At 47.2% G+C, this 14,634-nt stretch overlaps 1 protein-coding gene across 2 annotated transcripts in view; it reads right to left on the reverse strand.

The window, feature by feature from the left end:
• Positions 1-857: 857 nt before the first annotated feature.
• The window catches only part of LOC307200726 (charged multivesicular body protein 3), a 32,267-nt gene continuing 18,490 nt past the window's right edge, over positions 858-14,634 (reverse strand). Inside the window, exons 1-6 of one of the 2 annotated variants that reach the window (XM_079949560.1) lie at positions 12,644-12,800; positions 9,215-9,275; positions 6,535-6,714; positions 3,692-3,813; positions 2,432-2,546; positions 858-1,255 (exon numbers count right to left, since the gene is read on the reverse strand). In XM_079949560.1, the coding sequence (XP_079805686.1) occupies positions 1,113-1,255; positions 2,432-2,546; positions 3,692-3,813; positions 6,535-6,714; positions 9,215-9,275; positions 12,644-12,688 (666 nt within the window). In that variant the 5' untranslated portion in view covers positions 12,689-12,800 and the 3' untranslated portion in view covers positions 858-1,112. Of the gene's footprint in view, positions 1,256-2,431; positions 2,547-3,691; positions 3,814-6,534; positions 6,715-9,214; positions 9,276-12,643; positions 12,801-14,634 lie in introns of those variants that run through there. The other variant, XM_079949561.1, reaches the window with a different exon arrangement.

Consider the following 14,634-nt stretch of genomic DNA (forward strand, 5'->3'; position numbering starts at 1 on the left):
ATGCAATGTAAATCTTGATGTATTTATGACTTTTTGCTGTACCTGCATATTGATTTCCTGTCATCTGAGCTACTCGAGCGTGATTTGGAAAACTGGATGGTGGATCATGACAGTGGTACCTCAGGTTACAAACACTTCACGTTACAGACTCCGCTAACCCGGAAGTAGTGCCTCGGGTTAAGAACTTTACCTCAGGATGAAAACAGAAATCGTGTGCTGGCAGTGCGGTGGCAACGGGAGGCCCCATTAGCTAAAATGGTACCTCAGGTTAAAAACAGTTTCAGGTTAAGAAGGGACCTCTGGAACGAATTAAGTTCTTAACCAGAGGTACCATTGTAATTTAATTGCGATATAAAGGCTTTCTGGAAATGCATCCTTTGTTATTTAAAACTGCACTGTGCCTATGGCTTATTGTAATGTGACATCTCCATTTTGATGAGCTTTTGACTGGATTACCTGACAAGCTTCTTTACAAAATCTTTAAGAATATAAACAAAAAACAGGTTTTATGTACCTAAAACTGCTTAGTGACACAGAGTTTTATTTTACTTGTACCATTTTTGGATCCCCCCCCCCCCCGCACTTTGCTGCCAGGCATATAACTTTTACTTGCAGGAGATCAACTGTATTAAGCTAATCAGAACTGCACTTTGTGGCTGAAGAGTTTAGTTAGTTTTTAATAACTGGCAAGAGGTTTGTGTGTTCAGTCCACATACTTGAAAGAAACTACCAGCTCACCAGGGACTGCAGGAAAGTGTTAAAAACTGTTTATTAAAATCTAGTCATACTGTTTCAGAAATGTACATAATGCTGTTGTTGCAGGTACAGCCCGCAGAAGACAGTACGTAAAGCACAAGCTCGTTCAAATAGGTTTTTATTTTATTTTTTGTTTGAGAATACATATGCCATTCCTTCTCCATTCCCCAAGAGCGGTTTAGTGTTGGGCATAGGTTGACAGAAAAGTTAAAAATAATATCTCTGAAGGCAAACCCACAAAAAAATAGATATAGGAATATATACAGGAAAGACTTTTGCATGAAGTTTTGCACTGTTAAAAGGCATGACAGGGCAGCCTGTGGAAAAATGCACCAAACTGCAAAGCCAGCCTACATTTAGCTACGGAGAGTCGCTAACCGCGACTGCATTGCTTCAATATCTTCTTCTTCATCTTCATCAACAACAGCTGCTGTAGCCCCTTCAGGCTCATGTTCTGGCAGGGCGTCGGTGACCTTACTGGGTGCTTTACCCAAGGCTCCTGCAAGAAAAGGCAAAGCACACTTGCAGTTGAAAAAGCAGCGCCAAAATATAAAGGCTCAATCCAGAACAATCCCAGAATTCTAAGCAGGGTGGGATCACCGTATTTTTCGCCCTATAGGACGCACTTTTTCCCTTCCAAAAATGAAGGGGAAATGTGTGTGTGTCCTATGGGGCGAATGCAGGCTTTCGGTGAAGCCTGGAGAGCGAGAGGGGTCGGTGCGCACTGACCCCTCTCGCTCTCCAGGCTTCAAGAAGCTCTCCGCAAGCCTTGGGAGCTCCGCGCGAGTTCCCGTCGGGCTCCCAAGGCTTGCGGATAGCAGCCTGCATCCTGAAGCAACCCTGCGCCCCGGGCTTCGTGCAGATATCGGGCAGCCCCACAAGCTTGGGGGACAGCGGGGAGGCGCAGCCCGTCGCGGGGAGGCGCAGCCCGTCGCGGGGATTCACCCCGTCGCGGGGATTCGAACCGCCGAACTTCTGATCAGCAAGTCCTAGGCTCTGTGGTTTAACCGACAGCGCCACCCGCATCCCCTCTGGTAGGGTCCTAGGGCCCTCCCATCTCCTTCCGAAAGCTGGGAAAGTGCTAACTAGGGTTTGGGAAGGAGACAGGAGGACTCTAGGACCCTGTCATAGCCCCCATATCTCCTTCCCGGCTTTGGGAAGGCAGTACAAATACAAGCAAATACAAGACATGCTGGCCAAGGAACAATTGGGAGTGCACTTCAAGACTCCCAATTGTTTATTTGCTGCCAGGTCATTATCTACCCTACATACACATATATGATGTCTGGAAAACAGCCTTGCGAGCTAAATTTTGACTGCTGTCTAGCCTAGTTAAGCTCATGGTTTGGAGGTTCCCCACCACTGGACTAGGTGGGAGAACTGGAAGATGAAACAGCCATTTAACTTCACTTCCTGAAACAGCCATTTAACAGCCATTTAACTTCACTTCCTGAAACATAACACAGTCTCAAGAGAATGCTTAAAAGCTGTGGCATATAACCCTTATAGACTCCAGGGTCTCATTTGCTCAGCAACACCTGTTCAGGGTCAAGCTTCCATTTAATATTACGGGAGAGCTGGCGCTGCAAATGAAGGTGGCCAGTTTTGCCAACAATAAAAAGTAGGATATGGCACATACGTTTATCTATAGACACTCGTGCACACTTCCACTCACCAGCTGTAAGGTCAAACAAAATTTTGTCAATCTCCATTTCTGCTTCCTCTTCCATCTCTTCTTGGTCTTCCATACCTTCAAAAGTATCCTCCAGCATGTCTTCGATAATACCTGCCTAAAGAAAATGTAGATGCTGGAAGATTAAGTTATTTGTATATACAGACCAGGATCATACACTTGCAGACCTGGAAATTGGGCTCTAGTTTTCAGCCACAGCTTGGACTGTCCCAACAAACCATTGCAAGCAGCTAAAAAAATTAATGGGACGTGGGTGGCCCTGTGGGTTAAAGCCTCAGCGCCTAGGACTTGCTGATCGAAAGGTCGGCGGTTCGAATCCCCGCGGCGGGGTACGCTCCCGTCGCTCGGTCCCAGCGCCTGCCAACCTAGCAGTTCGAAAGCACCCTTGGGTGCAAGTAGATAAATAGGGACCGCTTAATAGCGGGAAGGTAAACGGTGTTCCATGTGCTGCGCTGGCTCGCCAGATGCAGCTTGTCACGCTGGCCACGTGTAATGGTTCTAGGGGTTGCTTGTGCGTAAATCGGGTGAACCCTTTCTGTCCGGACAGCCACCCATCCGTGGCTGTCTCAATCGCTGGCAGAATCCGTCAGTGGGCGTTTCTTGAACTTCTTCTAGCAAAGCTCTTTGACGCCTAGTCTCCACCTACTCTCCCTGCGCGGAAGCCTTCTGCACAGGGAGGGTGTGGGCAGTGGAGGACCCATGCTATCCCCGCTAGTCTCCGGCGAGGAGTCATGGAGCCACCTCGCCGATTCCCCCATCTGCCCCCCTTCTCCACTGGTGCTACGCTGATTTACTTCCCCAGAAGATGGGCTGCCTCTCTCCCTCCTGGGATACTCTCCGGAATCCCTCTGGAGCCCTCCCTCCTCCTCTGGCTCCGATGGCAGTTCCCTGACACCACGTGACCTGGAAGTGTCTGTGGACAGCGCTGGCTCCCGGCCTCTAGAGTGAGATGAGCGCACAACCCTAGAGTCTGTCAAGACTGGCCCGAACGGGCAGGGGTACCTTTTTAAAAAAAACTAATAAATCCAGAGAGACAAGGGAAGTTTGACAGCTGATCTCCTTTGGACTGATGTTCAAGTGGCCTCATCTGGCAAAGGGAAGGCAGAAGGAGCCAGGATATCAGCAAACAAGGCAACAATGATCTGAAGCAGGTACTATATCTCTTGCATGCTAGACTGCTTTCCTTGCTACCATTTTACACAGCCAGATCATACAAAAAAAGAATTAAGGGAGTACTCTTACCTTCATCATTTCTTTGGACAACTCCCGCATTGTAGCCTGGATTTCAGGGATCTTTACTAAGTTTTGCATGGCTTTCATTACTTCTGAGCTCTTCTGTAATGAGCCAGCCACTCTCAGGACAGCTGCCAAGAGAAGGCATGGAAGACTTTAGATCAAATTCAGGCCAGCAGAACATCAGATTGGGCTGTTCCCAGCCACCAGATCAAGGTTCCTATTCAATTCAGAGGGGAGTTGAGGGTACCTAAGATTACAAGATGTCCACCTTTTCTCTCAACTTGATAACTTATAAAAAGCCAACAATAAGAGTGTTCATAAAGAACAGGGTATTATTTTCCTTTCCGCTTCTGAAAAAGACCCCCAAAGATTTTCTAGGATAAGGATGTGATCAGAGGCCTGCAATGTTACATCAAGGATTATCTGGTCCAGCATCTTGCTTGTGACGCTTTCAAGTACAGTGGTACCTTGGGTTAAGTACCGTATTTTTTGCTCTATGACTCACTTTTTCCCTCCTAAAAAGTAAGGGGAAATGTATGTGCATCTTATGGAGCGAATGTAGGCTGCGCAGCTATCACAGAAGCCAGAACAGCAAGAGGGATCGTTGCGCAGTGAAAGCAGCTTCTGAGATTGAGAATATTTTTTTTCTTGTTTTCCTCCTCCAAAAACTAGGTGCGTCTTGTGGTCTGGTGAGTCTTATAGAGCGAAAAACACGGAACTTAATTCGTTCCGGAGGTCTGTTCTTAACCTGAAACTGTTCTTAACCTGAAGAACCACTTTAGCTAATGGGGCCTCCTGCTTGCCGCCGCGCCGCCAGAGCACGATTTCTGTTCTCATCCTGAAGCACTATTTCTGGGTTAGCGGAGTTTGTAACCTGAAGCGTATGTAACCTGAAGCGTATGTAACCTGAGGTACCACTGTATACAAATCCTTCCAAGGCCGCTTGATTTTTTGTTAAAAAAACAAACCAACCTGTGATGATTAAACCACAAGAAGGCAATATCACATGACACTGTATCCAATGGTGGCCTTATTTGTACATAACACTGCAAGAATGAGGAAGCAGGTGTGTGCCTGGAGCAAATGATTGCAGCCACATTGCTCCACCCTGGTCCTGCTGCCGCCAGAGCCAAGCCATGTATGGTCCAGCATTGCATGCAAACCTGACCTCGTGGTTTGCCTCCCCAGCTCTTCGTTTATTTGGAGTGACATAAGCTACAAGTTGAGGTTCATGCAGAATGCCACCAAACTGCAAGGAAAAGTGCTCATCTTCTACAATACCTTAGTTACCTTCCAAAGCTCTGCAGACCTCAAATGTGTAGCAAGGTGGAAGGAAACCAAGCCCTTTTGAAGAGCACTTTTCTAAAGGGGAAGTCCTGGGTTGCATACTGCTATCATGTGGAAAGAAGAGGTATACTTTGCTACAACTTGCTTCTTTATTCAAACATTACTGACCTTTGCTACCTTTGTGGGGCTACCTTTGAAGGTGACCCGGAAACTACAACTAATCCAGAATGCAGCAGCTAGACTGGTGACTGGGGGCAGCCGCCAAGACCACATAACACTGTCTTGAAAGACCTACATTGGCTCCCAGTACGTTTCCGAGCACAATTCAAAGGGTTGGTGCTGACCTTTAAAGCCCCAAACGGCCTCGGCCCAGTATACCTGAAGGAGCGTCTCCATCCCCATCGTTCTGCCCGGACACTGAGGTCCAGCGCCGAGGGCCTTCTGACGGTTCCCTCACTGCGAGAAGCCAAGTTACAGAGAACCAGGCACTTGCCCTGTGGAACACCCTCCCACCAGATGTCAAAGAGAATAACAACTACCAGACTTTTAGAAGGCATCTGAAGGCAGCCCTGTTTAGGGAAGATTTTAATGTTTGATGCATTATTGTATTTTAATATTTTGTTGAAAGCCACCCAGAGTGGCTGGGGAAGCCCAGCCAGATGGGCGGGGTATAAATAATAAATTATTATTATTATTATTATTACTACTACTACTATTGCTACAGCACAGCATAAAAATAAATCTATGGTGTGAACTGTTTAGTCCTACAGTCTTCACAACAGTCTTCTATTTCTTTCTGTATTTTTGACCCTTGATCATTTTATGCTCATTTGGTCTAATGAGGTTCAAAGCCTCTATTACCAAGCGTCATTTTATTCCAGAGTTTTCTACGGGAGAGAAAGACTGTTGCAGCATTGCACCCAGCTCAGCTTCAGCACGGATTGCTTGAGGTGGGAAAATTCTGGATAAGTGTTCGTCCAAGGCCCCCTTTGCACATGCACCTGGCACTGTGAGAAGAACTTCTGCAAGGTACGAGCCTATGCTGCAGTGGAATATAGCTGAATAACACAGCTTGGTGGACAAAGCCTATTGCATGGGTATTTCCTAACCCACTGCTAGCTACCCTTTCATGTGGTTAGAGCAGTACTAAAAGAATAAGATGATGATAGATAGATAGATAGATAGATAGATATAGATAGATGATAGCTTTCTTTTGTATTCAGTTGCCTGTGTGATTTGGTGGAAGAGAAATTTAAGTACCGTATTTTTTGCTCTATAAGACTCACCTTTTCCCTCCTAAAAAGTAAGGGAAAATGTGTGTGCGTCTTATGGAGTGAATGCAGGCTGCACAGCTATCACAGAAGCCAGAACAGCAAGAGGGATTGCTGCTTTCACTGCGCAGCGATCCCTCTTGCTGTTCTGGCTTCTGAGATACAGAATACTTTTTTTCTTGTTTTCCTCCTCCAAAAACTAGGTGCGTCTTGTGGTCTTATAGAGCGAAAAATACGGTAACCATTTTGTTCCATCATGACAGGTGCTGCCATGGAAGCCCAGCTCCTTACCCAGCTGATTCTTCATCCCCATCAGCACTGAATTCATGTGGGCTTTGGAGGCGTAGAGTTTGCTCACAGCTTTCCGCGAACGAATCATCTCCTTTGCCAGGACCACGCAAACGTCTTTCTGACCCTTTTTGGCAGCATCTTTGATGGATCTTTTTACCTTTTCCTCTTCTCGCTGAATATCTACAATGCAAACAACAGTAAATGTGATGGCGGAAGCTCGGGGCTTTAAAAATGAGCCATGATTTTCCTTGGCGTGTGAATACTACATAGGAGAGAAGGAGTGGGACTCACCTGTCACCTCAGTCTCCCTATACTAGCGGCCACGGACTTAAGAAGACATACAGTGGTGCCCCGCAAGACGAACGCCTCGCAAGACAGAAAACCCGCTAGACGAAAGGGTTTTCCGTTTTGGAGGCGCTTCGCAAAACGAATTTCCCTACGGGCTTGCTTCGCAAGACGAAAATGTCTTGCGAGTTCCTGCGGGTTTCCCCCCCCCTTTTCCCCCTTTTCCTAAGCCCTAAGCCACTTATCAGCTGATCCGCTAAAAGCCGCTAAACCGCTAATAGCGCTAATCCGCTAAGCTGTCAATGGGCTTGCTTCGCAAGACGAAAAAACCGCTATACGAAGAGCCTCACGGAACGGATTAATTTCGTCTTGCGAGGCACCACTGTATCTGAATGAAAGACAATGTTTGGGGGGCTCTGGGAACATGCATATATTGGCTGCTGTCATCTGGGGCAGATTATAGAAGCCAACTGAAATTTGGTACCTGTTAAGGTTCTACCTTACTTCCCAAGAAGTGAGGTCTTGTCCTTGACCTCAAATGACAGCTCCAAACCTCTGAGTGAACTGTGTCTTGGATCAGGCACAGGCAAACTCGGCCTGCCAGATGTTTTGGGACTACAATTCCCATCATCCCTGACCACTGGTCCTGTTAGCTAGGGATGATGGGAGTTGTAGTCCAAAAACATCTTGCAGGCTGAGTTTGCCTATGCCTGTCTTGGATTGTAAGTCAATCAGGATTTCCAACTTGCCAGATGTAAGTTCCAATCTTAGTATAATATACTCAGCATCAGTTGCTGACAAATATTCCTGCCAATGAACAGCTTGGGGTAGAAAATGACATTTTTATATTTTATTTTATTACAAATCTCAAACAATAAATAAACTACAGTACACTTGCTCGCACTGAGTGATGGGAGGAATTCAACTGAAGAGGAAGTGCTCTTAGAGAAGTGATTTGTGGGTAGAGCATCATCCAAGTAACCACAGTCGTACCTTGGCTCTTGGACGAAATCCATTCTGGAAGTCCGTTCGACTTCCGAAACGTTCGAAAACCAAGGCGCGGCTTCCGATCGGCTGCAGGAGCTTCCTGCACTCAAGCGGAAGCCGTTGTGGATGAAAAAGTTGGAAAACCGGAACACTTACTCCCGGGTTTTTGGTGTTCAGGAGCCAAAGCGTACAAGTACCAAGGCGTTCAAGAACCAAGCGATGACTGTACTAGTAAACCATGCTAATGATGTGTTTGCAACCATTGGGGGGAAAGTTATGACAACTTCGTATACATTTCCTTATTGAAAGGCTAGGATAACTTGTTATACGTGTAGCTGTGTGTAAAGGTTCCTTCTGGCAGCTGCTTCCATTTTAAATATTTCAAGCCCAGTTAACTAAAAACTTTCTATACAAAGGGCCACCAGGAAATTCGCCTGCAAAAGTGTCACTCCAATGAATGGGAGCTAAGTTATGGCACAGCCTGCATTCATTTCAAAGGGGCTTGCACAGGAGAACTTTCTAGAGGATGGCGCCCCGAGTATTTCTGGCAAGGGGTGCCTTGACTGAAATCTCGAAGCTTGCTTCCTCTGTGCCTTCATTTCCAGTTCCAAGGAAATGTAACGGAATCACCAAGAAAGCAATTAGGGTCCACGTGAGGTCAAAACAACAGCCGCATAAGGCCTATCCCACATGAACTTTAAACTGATATTCAGATCCCGCATACAAACACTGCTTTGACTGATATTTTCTCTTGATATAAGCCCCCCCCTCCCTCATATTTCCCAAGCAAAGAACAAGCATCTTCTAATCCCTTGCAGATGAATTTAGTGGTCACTGCAGAAGCCAGCATGGGCTGCCTGACAAATTGCCAGCACAGCTTGGGTGCTGATTTTTGCATTACTGGGTCCAGGAGTGCCAACTTGAATAAAATAGGGGGGGGGGAGGTAAGCCCCACTCCACACAATCAATTGCATGATGCGGCACATGAACACAATTTGAATGGCAATGCCCATCAATTTTGGGGGCCCCAGCCCCTCAAATATTTTTTGGGGGGAGAGGGGACGAAGGGACTTCAGTCCCTTGGAGATGGCTCCTTTAGCTGGGTCGCAGGTTGCACTGGGAACATTCGAATCAGGGAGCCATCTGTTAAAGGTAGTGTGCTGGTGTATGGAATAATAAATAGCTACGCAGCATAGTTGCCCACTGCTATGTTAACCATTTGCTGTGGGATCGAACCATACAATGTCGTCGGAGCTGTATCTGGACATAAAGCTATACAGTGCACCGTTTAATCAAGTTCTATATGTTGAAGTTTTTTTAAAAATTAAAAACTTTTAAAATCTTACTGGTGTTTACTTGGGGTATCTGAAAGAAGAGCAATTCAGAGAAAACCCAAGAGAATACAGACCTCTAATCTGTCTATCAATCACTCTCATTTCTTTTCGTATCTTCAATGACCACTCATTGACCTGAAAAAGAAAGATAGGAGATTTGAAACTGTGCCCTGCCCAGAGGTTGCAGATGTGGCCCAGCTAGTTGGGTAGCACCAACTGAATGATCAGTGCTGTTTGGATAGGGGTCATTGAACCCAGGGCAACTGATAGTATTGATCATGCCCATAGATCCTGATATAAAGCTGTGAACATGTAGCTGGTTCCTGAGAACAAGTATCTGTGGGTTAGGGCTTTCGATTATTAGTCCGTTAGTCAAACTGACTGACACGTACACATTAATGACGGACAACTTGAGAGAGGATTTTAATAAAGGCAAATGAGCAGCTCTGTATATGATGAGCCTAATGTAAACAAATGTGAAACATTACTTGAAGAAATTTGGAATTATCAACACATTTGTGGCTGTAATCAACTAACGTTTATTCAGAGTAAGGTAAAGTTAAAGGGATCCCTAACCATTAGGTCCAGTCATGGCTGACTCTGGGGTTGCGGCGTTCATCTCGCTTTACTGGCCGAGGGAGCTTCCAGTACAGCTTCCAGGTCATGTGGCCAGCATGACTAAGCCGCTTCTGGTGAACCACAGCAGCACATGGAAACATCGTTTACCTTCCCGCTAGAGCGGTACCTATTTATCTACTTGCATTCTGACGTGCTTTCGAATTGCTAGGTTGGCAGGAGCAGGAACCGAGCAACGGGAGCTCACCCCATTGCGGGGATTCGAACCACTGACCTTCTGATTGGCAAGTCCTAGGCTCTGTGGTTTAACCCACAGCGCCACCCGCGTCCCTTTACTCAGAGTAGACCCACTGCAATTAATGGACCCCTGTTAGTCATGCCCATTAATTTCAATAGGTTCACTTATTATGTTAGAAGACAACCAGGGATATGTATGCTTTCCAATCTCTCGAGTTGACCTGGAATGTGGGGTGGGGTGATTGAGGATCCTTCAAGCTTTTCCACTGTTGCATGGATTTTGCCATTTAAAAAAAAATAAAAATTTATTGCTTTTAAACACAATGAAAAAGAAAGAGAAGAGAAGAAAAAAAGGGATTTTGCCATTTATCCTGCACACCTTATTATTATCATTATATGTTTATTTGCACCCTGCCTTTTTCCTTGACACAGGCTCAAGATGGTTTATAGATAAGAATGCTATAAAACACACGTGAAAAACAATTAAACACCCACACACATATGTTTGTACCGACTACTGAGAAGCATTAATGGAAGAGAGGTATTGCCTTCAAAAAGGATGCTGCACTAGATAGACCTTTGTTCTGTCCCAGCAGGGCTCTTATATTCCAATCTGGGATGCTCCAACTTTCACATTCTGTAAGTACCGAACCTACTTCAGTGCCAAGTGATGAGAAGCTGAATCTGTTGCTTTTAGCATCTGGGAACAGCAGCCAGTCATTCTTAGAGAAGACCCGTTGAAATCAATGGGACTTCAGTTGAAAATGACTTAACAGTGACATCCTAACCACATCTAAAGGTAAAGGAAAAGGGACCCCTGACCATTAGGTCCAGTCATGGCCGACTCTGGCATTGCGGCGCTCATCTCGCTTTATTGGCCGAGGGAGCCGGCATACAGCTTCCGGGTCATGTGGCCAGCATGACTAAGCCGCTTCTGGCAAACCAGAGCAGCGAACGGAAACGCTGTTTACCTTCCTGCCAGAGAGGTGCTTATTTATCTACTTGCACTTTGCTGTGCTTTTGAACTGCTAGGTTGGCAGGAGCAGAGACCAAGCAACGGGAGCTCACCCCGTCGCGGGGATTCGAACCGCCGACCTTCTAATCAGCAAGTCCTAGGCTCTGTGGTTTAACCCACAGCGCCACCAGTGTCCCAACCATATCTACTTAAGACTAAATGAAGCCCCTTTGATTTCAGTGGGGCTCGCCCTGTGTTTTCTAACATGTGGGACTGGAAATTAGCTGAGATTCCTGCACTGCAAGGGGGTTGGGCTAGATGTCAACCCCCTCCTGCCAGGATCCCTTCCAATTCTGCAGTTCTGTGAATCATGCAAGCCCTTCCTCGACATGGGGCTGGATGCCCAGCCCTGCAGGAGGCGTGTCAGCTACTCAACCGACCCCTGTCAGGCAGGTGCAAACCCTACGCCCATCCTCATCCCAGCCTCCCCCCCCCCCCCCCGCAGTGTGGTGTAATGGTTAAAAGCATCGTCAGGCAAGGACCTGGGAGAGCAGAGTTTGAATCCCCACCCGACCCATGAAGCTCCTTGGAAGCCGGTCACCACCTCTTAGCAAACTTTTTCAGCAGGGGGCCGGTCCACTGTCCCTCAGACCTTGTGGGGAGCTGTACTATATTTTCAAAAAGAAAGAACGAATTCCTCTGCCCCACAAATAACCCAGAGATGCATTTTAACACATTCTACTCATGTAAAAACACGCTGATGTAAAAATCCGTCCATGGGCTGGATTTAGAAGGCGATTGGGCCAGATCCAGCCCCCGGGTCTTAGTTTGCCTACCCATGTCTTAGCCTGACCTACTTCACAGTGTTGTTGTGGGGGTGAAATGGGGAGGAGAACCACGTACACCACACCTTCAGCTCGTTTGAAGATAAAGGTGGCATGTGAACGTAATAAATGAATACAGTGGTACCTCTAGTTACATACTTAATTCGTTCTGGAGGTCTGTTCTTAACTTGAACATGTACTTAAGCTGAAACACCACTTTAGCTAAAGGGGCCTCCTGCTACTGCCGCGCAATTTCTGTTCTCATCCTGAAGCAAAGTTCTTAACTCGAAGTACTATTTCTGGGTTAGTGGAGTCTGTAACCTGAAGCGTATGTAACCTGAAGCGTCTGTAACCCGAGGGATCACTGTAATGGCTGAGGAAACCCAGCCAGATGGGCGGGGTCTAAATAATAAATTATTATTATTAAAAAATAAACTCCTGCCTTGGCTCATCCCAGCAGCGCCGGATTTCGAGAGTGTGCGGCGGGCGGCTCCCTCACAAGGCGCTGAGAGGCCAAATAATAATAATAATAATAATAGTAATAGTAATAATGCCCATACAGTGGTACCTCGGGTTAAGTACTTAATTCGTTCCGGAGGTCCGTTCTTAACCTGAAGCTGTTCTTAACCTGAAGCACCACCTTCGCTAATGGGGCCTCCTGCTGCTGCCACGCCGCTGGAGCACAATTTCTGTTCTCATCCTGAAGCAAAGTTCTTAACCTGAAGCACTATTTACGGGTTAGTGGAGTCTGTAACCTGAAGCGTATGTAACCCGAGGTACCACTGTATTTATAAAGGAATTATTGTGGAAATAATAAATATTTAGTAGGATAGATGCCAAACTTTGTCCTCGCTCAGGGCGCCCTATTCCCAAAGCCTCTCCCTCCCTCCCTCCCTCCAAGCGGCCTTTACCAGCTCCTTGGGCGGCTTCTCCTGGGTCTTCCCGAACAGCCCCATCTCCGGCCAGCGGCACCTAGTCCTCCCATCCACGCGCTACTTCCTGCTTCCGGCCCTCTCCCAGGGAAACAAGGAAGTGGCGCGCACCATAGAGACGACGTGGGTAGAAGGTGTGATTAGCCGCCACTCTGATTAGTCCAAGGCGGCCCACGCCGCTGGCCTACAACTCCCATCATCCCTTGCTAGCCGTTGGGGGATGATGGGAGTTGTAGGCCAACAACATCCGGGGACCCGAAGTCAGGAAAGGCTGGCTTCAGGGAGGGAGGAGCTTAGGGACGCGGAATCCCCGATCTGCTTCTTGGTTGGTTGCCCGCAAGTGACAGACAGGTGATGGAAGCCGCTCCCCGCAGCCGGAGGCAGCCAATGCCATAGAACAGAATCATACTCATGGAGTCGGAAGAGACCCCAAGGGTGATCTAGTCCAACCCCGAGCGATGCAGGACTCTGAGTTCGATCATCTCTGACAGGTGGCCATCCAGCCTCTGCTTAAAAAGCTCCAAAGGGGGGAGAGCGCACCACCCGCAGTTCAGACCTCATTAAACACCTATGTGACACTAACACGTGTACTCAGATATAAGCCCCAGTGTGTGCCGTGGGACTTGGTCCCGGATGAATGGAGGCAGTATTGTAGTTTCAGGTTCACAAGCCGGTGCAAGACACATAAGGAATCAGAAAAAATAAAATGTCACTTGTTATTAAAATAAAGGTAAAGGTAAAGGTAAAGGTACCCCTGCCCGTACGGGCCAGTCTTGACAGACTCTGGGGTTGTGCGCCCATCTCACTCAAGAGGCCAGGGGCCAGCGCTGTCCGGAGACACTTCCGGGTCACGTGGCCAGCGTGACATCGCTGCTCTGGCGAGCCAGAGCCGCACACGGAAACGCCGTTTACCTTCCCGCTGGTAAGCGGTCCCTATTTATCTACTTGCACCCGGAGGTGCTTTCGAACTGCTAGGTTGGCAGGCGCTGGGACCGAGCAGCGGGAGCGCACCCCGCCGCAGGGATTCGAACCGCCGACCTTTCGATCGGCAAGCCCTAGGTGCTGAGGCTTTAACCCACAGCGCCACCTGCGTCCCCTGTTATTAAAATAGGGACAGGCAATTGATTATTTTAGAATTTTGCTTTTGAGGATAATATAGGCACTTGGATAACTCTGAATTAGATTCACCAGATTTGACTCGGGTTTTGTTGTTGTTGTTCTTGGTCAACTGTGGACCCCCCCCCCCCGCTTCAACTGTTTAACCAATACAGCGGTACCTCGGGTTAAGTACTTAATTCGTTCCGGAGGTCTGTATTTAACCTGAAACTGTTCTTAACCTGAAGCACCACTTTAGCCAATGGGGCCTACTGCTGCTGCTGCGCCATCGGAGCACGATTTCTGTTCTCATCCTGAAGCAAAGTTCCTGGGTTAGCGGAGCCTGTAACCTGAAGCGTATGTAACCTGAAGCGTATGTAACCCAAGGTACCGCTGTAGTCCATTTGAAATTTGCACACAATGAACTCCCATTGAAATGAATAGACACCCATATACATTAGCCTTTGAATTCTTCTAGCCCCGTGCTAGACAGACGGTGTTCACACGACAGATTGGAGCCTTTCATAAGGACAGTAAATGAAAAGAGAGCTCTAACCTATTCTGATTTGTTTTACATGGCATAATATGACATGACTCAGCACTGACCACTGATCAATATCCTGCATAACGAGAAAATGGTGGATTGTTCAGAGACATTTTTGCCTTGAACCTGCACAGTGGAGATAGAACAAGCATACCTTAAGAAATATAAGTAAGTTGTGTAGGCAACAACCTTCTTGCCCGGGGTCTAACTGCCCAGGCTTGCACCCTAGGAAGATCACTTCAGTGCTGCTAATACAGTGGTTTGACTTCACCCATAGAGACAAACTTCATTGTCTCTCAAGACAGATGGATGTCAATAAGAACTAAGAGCC

This window comes from Podarcis cretensis (assembly GCF_951804945.1).
Source record: "Podarcis cretensis genome assembly, chromosome: 13".
NCBI lineage: Eukaryota > Metazoa > Chordata > Lepidosauria > Squamata > Lacertidae > Podarcis > Podarcis cretensis.